The 11,519-nt window shown below is 52.7% G+C and overlaps 1 protein-coding gene across 1 annotated transcript in view; it reads right to left on the reverse strand.

Annotated features, from left to right (window-relative positions):
• Positions 1–447: 447 nt before the first annotated feature.
• Positions 448–11,519, reverse strand: part of LOC146005669 (flap endonuclease 1-like) — a 95,499-nt gene continuing 84,427 nt past the window's right edge. The window contains exons 9-11 of the mRNA XM_083145083.1: positions 7,900–8,054; positions 6,686–6,836; positions 448–1,596 (exon numbers count right to left, since the gene is read on the reverse strand). Coding sequence (XP_083001209.1) covers positions 1,561–1,596; positions 6,686–6,836; positions 7,900–8,054 — 342 coding nt within the window. The 3' untranslated portion in view covers positions 448–1,560. The remainder of the gene's footprint in view (positions 1,597–6,685; positions 6,837–7,899; positions 8,055–11,519) is intronic.

The following is an 11,519-nucleotide window of genomic DNA, read 5'->3' on the forward strand; positions in this document are numbered from 1 at the left end:
GTTCTTTAGTAAATTTGGAAGTGGGATCCATAGACAGTTTCTGGTATATACTCTCATCCTCCAACTGTCTTAGTGCTTCTTTAATGTAATCTGCCCTATTCTGTATAATGATACCTCCACCTTTGTCCTCGTATTAAGGATAAATAATCACCTTTATGATATGGGGGCTCGTCCGGGATACGCTGTATATGTCATTGCTGATCGGAGCCTGTATACGCTGTATGTGCCAGTGCTGATCTGTGCCTGTATATGCTGTATGTGCCAGTGATGATCTGTGCCTGTATACGCTGTATGTGCCAGTTATATATATATATATATATATATATATATATCTTCATGTATGGACACCAGCCTGGCTGGGAGTCATTCACCCAGAATTGGATATCGGTGATGGAGCCGGCATCCAGAAGGACCTAAATCCTCACAATATATTAACTAAGACCAGGGTCTCTGCAAATACATTTATTACACAATAAATACAAATATACAAAACTTGATTCTCAAAATAACTAAAACAATGTTTTACTTGGACCCATGATACACGCAGAGACCTTTTTATCGATAATCCTTCCATGTATCACCCAGCAAAGGGGCCTGGGGCTCTGCTATATAACATATCCCTGATCACCATGTGACGCTCTGCATCCAGACTACAGGTTACACCCCAGCTACGGGGGGCCTGGTGCTCTGCTATATCATACCTCCCAACTTTGATGAGCAGGTAGGACGTAGTTGATGCGCGCCGTAGGCGTGTTGAAATTTTCGGGGGCGTGGCCTATACTCGCAGCTCTCCCACGAGGCCACTCCCCCATTTTGACGCTATGGGGGCATGACCCAGAGGCTCTGTGAGCCTCTAGCCATGCCCCCAGCCCCCAGGCTGCGGGAATAGACGCTGTGCGCATGCGCACAGCGTTTATTCCTCGCTGCTTAGCAGCCGACAGGGGGGACTCCCAACAGCCCCCCCTCACCGCGGGATGCTGCCGGCCGCGGGTGGGACAGCGGGACAGGCCCTGATAATCGGGACTGTCCCGCTAAAATCGGGAGGGAGGTATGCTATATAACATTACCCTGATCACCATGTGATGCTCCGCATCCAGACTACAGGATACACCCCCAGCTATGGGGCCTGGTGCTTTGCTATATAACATATCCCTGATCACCATGTGACGCTCCGCATCCAGACTACAGGATACACCCCCAGCTATGGGGCCTGGTGCTCTGCTATATAACATATCCCTGATAACCATGTGACGCTCCGCATCCAGACTACAGGATACACCCCCAGCTATGGGGCCTGGTACTCTGCTATATACAGTAACATAGGAAGATGCTGGGCGAGCAATTGGGAATGTTCTGTCATCTGGAATGAGTCTCGGGCCTTTTATGTCCATGATGTGAGATGCTCTGCACTTCCCCATGCTTCGTACGTCCATGATGTGAGATGCTCTGCAATTCCCCATGCTTCGTACGTCCATGATGTGAGATGCTCTGCACCTCCCCATGCTTCATACGTCCATGATGTAGGATGCTCTGCGCCCAGATGAATCCAGTCTACGTTACTTATTCACATGAGGTCAGATTGTTCCTCACAGAAGTCTATGGGGAGAACAGAACACATAGAATGTTACATGTCACATGACCGCAGAACTCCCGCTCTATTGTATGCGGACAATGACAGTACAGAGCGACCCTACATATACAACTGTACCATCATCTGTGTATGGGTATAACAGTCTCCCCTCTCAGAACCTCACCAGCACAAGAGCACAGTAACAGTACAGGAACAGCAGGACAGTGCACCACCAGTACAACAGCACAGGAACAGCAGGACAGTGCACCACCAGTACGACAGCACAGGAACAGCAGGACAGTGCACCACCAGTACAACAGCACAGGAACAGCAGGACAGTGCACCACCAGTACGACAGCACAGCAACAACACAGTTACAGCAGGACAGTGCACCACCAGTACAACAGCACAGGAACAGTACAGGAACAGCAGGACAGTGCACCACCAGCACAACAGCACAGCAACAGTAGGACAGCACAGCAACAACACAGTTACAGCAGGACAGTGCACCACCAGTACAACAGCACAGGAACAGTACAGGAACAGCAGGACAGTGCACCACCAGTACAACAGCACAGGAACAGTACAGGAACAGCAGGACAGCACAGCAACAACACAGTTACAGCAGGACAGTGCACCACCAGTACAACAGCACAGGAACAGCACAACAGCACAGTAACAGTAGGACAGCACAGCAACAACACAGTTACAGCAGGACAGTGCACCACCAGTACAACAGCACAGGAACAGTACAGGAAGAGCAGGACAGTGCACCACCAGTACAACAGCACAGGAACAGTACAGGAACAGCAGGACAGTGCACCACCAGTACGACAGCACAGGAACAGCACAGGAACAGCAGGACAGTGCACCACCAATACAACAGCACAGGAACAGCAGGACAGTGCACCACCAGTACAACAGCACAGGAACAGCACAGGAACAGCAGGACAGTGCACCACCAGTACAACAGCACAGGAACAGCACAGTATCAGATGGACAACGCACCACCAGTACAACAGCAGTAATATACAGTAGCAGCAGGACAATGCACCACCAGCAGAACAGCACACCACCAGCAGGAGAGCACACCACTGGCAGGGAAGCACACCAGCAGCAGGAGAGCACATCACTGGCAGGGAAGCACACCAGCAGGACAGCACAATAGAAGCAAGACAGCACACCACCAGCAGGAGAGCATACTACTGGCAGGGCAGCACACCAGCAGGACAGCACAATAGAAGCAGGACAGCACACCACCAGCAGGAGAGCATACCACTGGCAGGGCAGCACACCAGCAGGACAGCACAATAGTAGCAGGACAGCACACCACCAGCAGGAGAGCACACCACTGGCAGGGCAGCACACCAGCAGGACAGCACAATAGTAGCAGGACAGCACACCACCAGCAGGAGAGCACACCACTGGCAGGGTAGCACACCAGCAGGACAGCACAATAGTAGCAGGACAGCACAATAGTAGCAGGACAGCACACCACCAGCAGGAGAGCACACCACTGGCAGGGCAGCAGAATAGTGCCCCTTTCCAGGAGGTCACAGTGCTGTGTTCATGGGCTTCCCTGGTAATGTAGGATTGCCATCACCTGTGGTGACACCGTTCTTATCAGTTACCTAGCTCCCCACAGGTGCTGGCAATCATACATTATCCATACCTCCCAGCATGCCCCTCTCCAGGAGGACACAATGCTCTGTTCCTGGGCTTCCCTGGTAATGTATGATTGCCATCACCTGTGGTGACACCGTTCTTATCAGTTACCTAGCAACCCACAGGTGCTGGCAATCATACATTATCCATACCTCCCAGCATGCCCCTCTCCAGGAGGTCACAGTGCTGTGTTCATGGGCTTCCCTGGTAATGTAGGATTGCCATCACCTGTGGTGACACCGTTCTTATCAGTTACCTAGCTCCCCACAGGTGCTGGCAATCATACATTATCCATACCTCCCAGCATGCCCCTCTCCAGGAGGACACAATGCTCTGTTCCTGGGCTTCCCTGGTAATGTAGGATTGCCATCACCTGTGGTGACACCGTTCTTATCAGTTACCTAGCTCCCCACAGGTGCTGGCAATCATACATTATCCATACCGACCAGCATGCCCCTTTCCAGGAGGTCACAGTGCTGTGTTCATGGGCTTCCCTGGTAATGTAGGATTGCCATCACCTGTGGTGACACCGTTCTTATCAGTTACCTAGCTCCCCACAGGTGCTGGCAATCATACATTATCCATACCTCCCAGCATGCCCCTCTCCAGGAGGACACAATGCTCTGTTCCTGGGCTTCCCTGGTAATGTATGATTGCCATCACCTGTGGTGACACCGTTCTTATCAGTTACCTAGCAACCCACAGGTGCTGGCAATCATACATTATCCATACCTCCCAGCATGCCCCTCTCCAGGAGGACACAATGCTCTGCTCCTGGGCTTCCCTGGTAATGTATGATTGCCATCACCTGTGGTGACACCTTTCTTATCAGTTACCTAGCTCCCCACAGGTGCTGGCAATCCTACATTATCAAACCTCCCAGCATGCCCCTCTCCAGGAGGACACAATGCTCTGTACCTTGGCTTCCCTGGTAATGTATGATTGCCAGCACCTTTGGTGACACCTTTCTTATCAGTTACCTAGCTCCCCACAGGTGCTGGCAATCATACATTATCCATACCTCCCAGCATGCCCCTCTCCAGGAGGACACAATGCTCTGTTCCTAGGCTTCCCTGGTAATGTATGATTGCCAGCACCTGTGGTGACACCTTTCTTATCAGTTACCTAGCTCACCACAGGTGCTGGCAATCCTACATTATTCATACCTCCCAGCATGCCCCTCTCCAGGAGGACACAATGCTCTGCTCCTGGGCTTCCCTGGTAATGTATGATTGCCATCACCTGTGGTGACACCTTTCTTATCAGTTACCTAGCTCCCCACAGGTGCTGGCAATCCTACATTATCAAACCTCCCAGCATGCCCCTCTCCAGGAGGACACAATGCTCTGTACCTTGGCTTCCCTGGTAATGTATGATTGCCAGCACCTTTGGTGACACCTTTCTTATCAGTTACCTAGCTCCCCACAGGTGCTGGCAATCATACATTATCCATACCTCCCAGCATGCCCCTCTCCAGGAGGACACAATGCTCTGTTCCTAGGCTTCCCTGGTAATGTATGATTGCCAGCACCTGTGGTGACACCTTTCTTATCAATGACCTAGCTCCCCACAGGTGATGGTAATCCTACATTATCCATACCTCCCAGCATGCCCCTCTCCAGGAGGACACAATGCTCTGCTCCTGGGCTTCCCTGGTAATGTCTGATTGCCAGCACCTGTGGTGACACTGTTCTTATCAGTTACCTAGCTCCCCACAGGTGCTGGCAATCCTACATTATCCATATTTCCCAGCATGCCCCTCTCCAGGAGGACACAATGCTCTGTTCCTGGACTTTCCTGGTAATGTATGATTGCCAGCACCTGTGGTGACAACTTTCTTATCAGTTACCTAGCTCCCCACAGGTGCTGGCAATCATACATTATCCATACCTCCCAGCATGCCCCTCTCCAGGAGGACACAATGCTCTGCTCCTGGGCTTCCCTGGTAATGTATGATTGCCAGCACCTGTGGTGACACCTTTCTTATCAGTTACCTAGCTCACCACAGGTGCTGGCAATCCTACATTATCCATACCTCCCAGCATGCCCCTCTCCAGGAGGACACAGTGCTGTGTTCCTGGGCTTCCCTGGTAATGTAGGATTGCCAGCACCTGTGGTGACACCTTTCTTATCAGTTACCTAGCTCCCCACAGGTGCTGGTAATCATACATTATCCATACCTCCCAGCATGCCCCTCTCCAGGAGGACTCAATGCTCTGTTCCTGGGCTTCCCTGGTAATGTATGATGGCCAGCACCTGTGGTGACACCTTTCTTATCAGTTACCTAGCTCCTCACAGGTGCTGGCAGTCATACATTATCCATACCTCCCAGCATGCCCCTCTCCAGGAGGACACAATGCTCTGCTCCTGGGCTTCCCTGGTAATGTATGATTGCCAGCACCTGTGGTGACACCTTTCTTATCAGTTACCTAGCTCCCCACAGATGCTGGCAGTCATACATTATCCATACCTCCCAGCATGCCCCTCTCCAGGAGGACACAATGCTCTGTTCCTGGGCTTCCCTGGTAATGTATGATTGCCAGCACCTGTGGTGACACCTTTCTTATCAGTTACCTAGCTCCCCACAGGTGCTGGCAATCCTACATTATACATACCTCCCAGCATGCCCCTCTCCAGGAGGACACAATGCTCTGTTCCTGGGCTTCCCTGGTAATGTATGATTGCCAGCACCTGTGGTGACACCTTTCTTATCAGTTACCTAGCTCCTCACAGGTGCTGGCAGTCATACATTATCCATACCTCCCAGCATGCCCCTCTCCAGGAGGACACAATGATCTGTTCCTGGGCTTCCCTGGTAATGTAGGATTGCCAGCACCTGTGGTGACACCTTTCTTATCAGTTACCTAGCTCCCCACAGGTGCTGGCAATCATACATTATCCATACCTCCCAGCATGCCCCTCTCCAGGAGGACACAATGCTCTGTACCTGGGCTTCCCTGGTAATGTATGATTGCCAGCACCTGTGGTGACACCTTTCTTATCAGTTACAAAGCTCCACACAGGTGCTGGCAATCCTATATTATCCATACCTCCCAGCATGCCCCTCTCCATGAGGGAGAAAATGCTCTGTTCCTGGACTTCCCTGGTAATGTATGATTGCCAGCACCTGTGGTGACACCTTTCTTATCAGTTACCTAGCTCCCCACAGGTGCTGGCAATCATACATTATCCATACCTCCCAGTATGCCCCTCTCCAGGAGGACACAATGCTCTGTTCCTGGGCTTCCCTGGTAATGTAGGATTGCCAGCACCTGTGGTGACACCTTTCTTATCAGTTACCCAGCTCCCCACAGGTGCTGGCAATCATACATTATCCATACCTCCCAGCATGCCCCTCTCCAGGAGGACACAATGCTCTGTTCCTGGGCTTCCCTGGTAATGTATGATTGCCAGCACCTGTGGTGACACCTTTCTCACACATGAACTCACCTTATCCCGAGTTGGTGATTTTATCACCGGGAAATATTCGCTCAGGCGCCTCTGTTTTATCGTGGAGTCATCGACATCACATCCACCTTTACGCCTTCTTCTCCTTTCCACTGGGCGGAGCTTTCTGAGCCCGTTCTCCACCCTCTTCCTGCTGCACGGAACAGGACAGTGTTATCCCTACATCCCTCTGCTGCACAGAACAGTACAGTGTTATCCCTACATCCCTCTGCTGCACGGAATAGTACAGTGTTATCCCTACATCCCTCTGCTGCACAGAACAGGTCAGTGTTATCCCTACATCCCTCTACTGAACGGAACAGTACCGTTTATCCCTACATCCCTCTGCTGCACGGAACAGTACAGTGTTATCCCTACATCCCTCTGCTGCACGGAATGGTACAGTGTTATCCCCACATTCCTCTGCTGCATGGAACGGTACAGAGTTATCCCTACATCACTCTACTGCATGGAACGGTACAGTGTTTTCCCTATATCCCTCTGCTGCACGGAACACTACACCGCTATCCCTACACCATCACTACCACCGGGAACACTACACCATTATCCCTACACCATCACTACCACCGGGAACACTACACCGCTATCCCCACACCATCACTACTACTGGGAACACTACACCGTTATCCTTACATTACCACTACTACCGGGAACACTACACCGCTATCCCTACACCATCACTACTACCGGGAACACTACACCGCTATCCCTACACCAACACTACTACCGGGAACACTACACCGCTATCCCTACACCAACACTACCACCGGGAACACTACACCGCTATCCCCACACCATCACTACTACTGGGAACACTACACCGTTATCCTTACATTACCACTACTACCGGGAACATTACACCGCTATCCCTACACCATCACTACTACCGGGAACACTACACCGCTATCCCTACACCAACACTACTACCGGGAACACTACACCGCTATCCCTACACCAACACTACTACTGTGAACACTACACCGCTATCCCTACACCATCACTACCACTGGGAACACTACACCGCTATCCCTACACCATCACTACTACTACTACTTGGCCCTCCTCCTGTCTCAGCCTCCACAAGCATTGGTCTGGCTGTAGATAAGAACCTCCCCTGTCTGAGTCTCCTCAGGGAATGGGCCGTTTCCCGTTGTTCCGGCAGTAACACAGGATGCGGTGACATACGTGATACTTACTTCATGCATTTTTCACTTGAAAGAAATTGTAAGACTTTCTCTTCATTGGGCTTCGTCCATGTCAGTTGGGAACTGCTGACATCAGCCACCACCGGATGCAGGAACAGTCTACGCGCCTCCAAGTAAGCCACGCAAAAACCAGGCGGAATATTATCCTGTGCCGAGACAGAGGAGAGGCTGTGACACTGCAATCCTGTGCCGAGACAGAGGAGAGGCTGCGACACTGCTATCCTGTGCCGAGACAGAGGAGAGGCTGTGACACTGCTATCCTGTGCCGAGACAGAGGAGAGGCTGTGACACTGCAATCCTGTGCCAGCACAGAGGAGAGGCTGTGACACTGCAATCCTGTGCCAAGACAGAAGAGAGGCTATGACACTGCTATCTTGTGCCGAGACAGAGGAGAGGCTGTGACACTAGAATCCTGTGCCGAGACAGAGGAGAGGCTGTGACACTAGAATCCTGTGCCAAGACAGAAGAGAGGCTATGACACTGCTATCTTGTGCCGAGACAGAGGAGAGGCTGTGACACTAGAATCCTGTGCCGAGACAGAGGAGAGGCTGTGACACTAGAATCCTGTGCCGAGACAGAGGAGAGGCTGTGACACTGCAATCCTGTGCCAAGACAGAAGAGAGGCTGTGACACTGCTATCCTGTGCCGAGACAGAGGAGAGGCTGTGACACTGCTATCTTGTGCCGAGACAGAGGAGAGGCTGTGACACTAGAATCCTGTGCCGAGACAGAGGAGAGGCTGTGACACTGCTATCCTGTGCCGAGACAGAGGAGAGGCTGTGACACTGCAATCCTGTGCCAAGACAGAGGAGAGGCTGTGACACTGCTATCCTGTGCCGAGACAGAGGAGAGGCTGTGACACTGCAATCCTGTGCCGAGACAGAAGAGAGGCTGTGACACTGCTATCCTGTGCCAAGACAGAAGAGAGGCTGTAACACTGCTATCCTGTGCCGAGACAGAAGAGAGGCTGTGACACTGCTATCCTGTGCCGAGACAGAGGAGAGGCTGTGACACTGCTATCCTGTGCTAGGACAGAGGAGAGGCTGTGACACTGCAATCCTGTGCCAAGACAGAGGAGAGGCTGTGACACTGCTATCCTGTGCCGAGACAGAGGAGAGGCTGTGACACTGCTATCCTGTGCCGAGACAGAGGAGAGGCTGTGACACTGCTATCCTGTGCCGAGACAGAGGAGAGGCTGTGACACTGCTATCCTGTGCCAAGATAGAGGAGAGGCTGTGACACTGCTATCCTGTGCCGAGACAGAGGAGAGGCTGTGACACTGCTATCCTGTGCTGACACAGAGGAGAGGCTGTGACACTGCTATCCTGTGCCGAGACAGAGGAGAGGCTGTGACACTGCAATCCTGTGCCGAGACAGAAGAGAGGCTGTGACACTGCTATCCTGTGCCGAGACAGAAGAGAGGCTGTGACACTGCTATCCTGTGCTGAGACAGAAGAGAGGCTGTGACACTGCTATCCTGTGCCGAGACAGAGGAGAGGCTGTGACACTGCTATCCTGTGCTAGGACAGAGGAGAGGCTGTGACACTGCAATCCTGTGCCAAGACAGAAGAGAGTCTGTGACACTGCTATCCTGTGCCGAGACAGAGGAGAGGCTGTGACACTGCTATCCTGTGCCGAGACAGAGGAGAGGCTGTGACACTGCTATCCTGTGCCGAGACAGAGGAGAGGCTGTGACACTGCAATCCTGTGCCAAGACAGAAGAGAGGCTGTGACACTGCTATCCTGTGCTGAGACAAAAGAGAGGCTGTGACACTGCTATCCTGTGCTGACACAGAGGAGAGGCTGTGACACTGCTATCCTGTGCCGAGACAGAGGAGAGGCTGTGACACTGCTATCCTGTGCCAAGATAGAGGAGAGGCTGTGACACTGCTATCCTGTGCCAAGATAGAGGAGAGGCTGTGACACTGCTATCCTGTGCCGAGACAGAGGAGAGGCTGTGACACTGCTATCCTGTGCTGACACAGAGGAGAGGCTGTGACACTGCTATCCTGTGCTGACACAGAGGAGAGGCTGTGACACTGCTATCCTGTGCTGACACAGAGGAGAGGCTGTGACACTGCTATCCTGTGCCGAGACAGAGGAGAGGCTGTGACACTGCTATCCTGTGCCAAGACAGAGGAGAGGCTGTGACACTGCTATCTTGTGCCGAGACAGAGGAGAGGCTGTGACACTGCTATCCTGTGCTGACACAGAGGAGAGGCTGTGACACTGCAATCCTGTGCCAAGACAGAAGAGAGGCTGTGACACTGCTATCCTGTGCCGAGACAGAGGAGAGGCTGTGTTACTGCTATCCTGTGCCGACACAGAGGAGAGGCTGTGACACTGCTATCCTGTGCCGACACAGAGGAGAGGCTGTGACACTGCTATCCTGTGCCGAGACAGAGGAGAGGCTGTGACACTGCTATCCTGTGCCAAGACAGAGGAGAGGCTGTGACACTGCTATCCTGTGCCGAGACAGAGGAGAGGCTGTGACACTGCTATCCTGTGCTGACACAGAGGAGAGGCTGTGACACTGCTATCCTGTGCCGAGACAGAGGAGAGGCTGTGACACTGCTATCCTGTGCCAAGACAGAGGAGAGGCTGTGACACTGCTATCCTGTGCCAAGACAGAGGAGAGGCTGCTGGGACACTGCTATCCTGTGCCAAGACAAAGGAGAGGCTGTGACACTGCTATCCTGTGCCGAGACAGAGGAGAGGCTGTGACACTGCTATCCTGTGCCAAGACAGAGGAGAGGCTGTGACACTGCTATCCTGTGCCGAGACAGAGGAGAGGCTGTGACACTGCTATCCTGTGCCGAGACAGAGGAGAGGCTGTGACACTGCTATCCTGTGCCAAGATAGAGGAGAGGCTGTGACACTGCTATCCTGTGCCGAGACAGAGGAGAGGCTGTGACACTGCTATCCTGTGCTGACACAGAGGAGAGGCTGTGACACTGCTATCCTGTGCCGAGACAGAGGAGAGGCTGTGACACTGCAATCCTGTGCCGAGACAGAAGAGAGGCTGTGACACTGCTATCCTGTGCCGAGACAGAGGAGAGGCTGTGACACTGCTATCCTGTGCCGAGACAGAGGAGAGGCTGTGACACTGCTATCCTGTGCTAGGACAGAGGAGAGGCTGTGACACTGCAATCCTGTGCCGAGACAGAGGAGAGGCTGTGACACTGCTATCCTGTGCTGACACAGAGGAGAGGCTGCGACACTGTTATCCTGTGCCGAGACAGAGGAAAGGCTGTGACACTGCAATCCTGTGCCGAGACAGAGGAGAGGCTGCGACACTGCTATCCTGTGCCGAGACAGAGGAGAGGCTGTGACACTGCTATCCTGTGCCGAGACAGAGGAGAGGCTGCGACACTGCTATCCTGTGCCAAGACAGAGGAGAGGCTGTGACACTGCTATCCTGTGCCGAGACAGAGGAGAGGCTGCGACACAGCTATCCTGTGCCGAGACAGAGGAGAGGCTGTGACACTGCTATCCTGTGCCGAGACAGAGGAGAGGCTGTGACACTGCTATCCTGTGCCAGGACAGAGGAGAGGCTGTGACACTGCTATCCTGTGCCGAGACAGAGGAGAGGCTGTGACACTGCTATCCTGT

Source organism: Crinia signifera, chromosome 5, assembly GCF_055691185.1.
Source record: "Crinia signifera chromosome 5, ASM5569118v1, whole genome shotgun sequence".
Classification (NCBI taxonomy): Eukaryota; Metazoa; Chordata; class Amphibia; order Anura; family Myobatrachidae; genus Crinia; species Crinia signifera.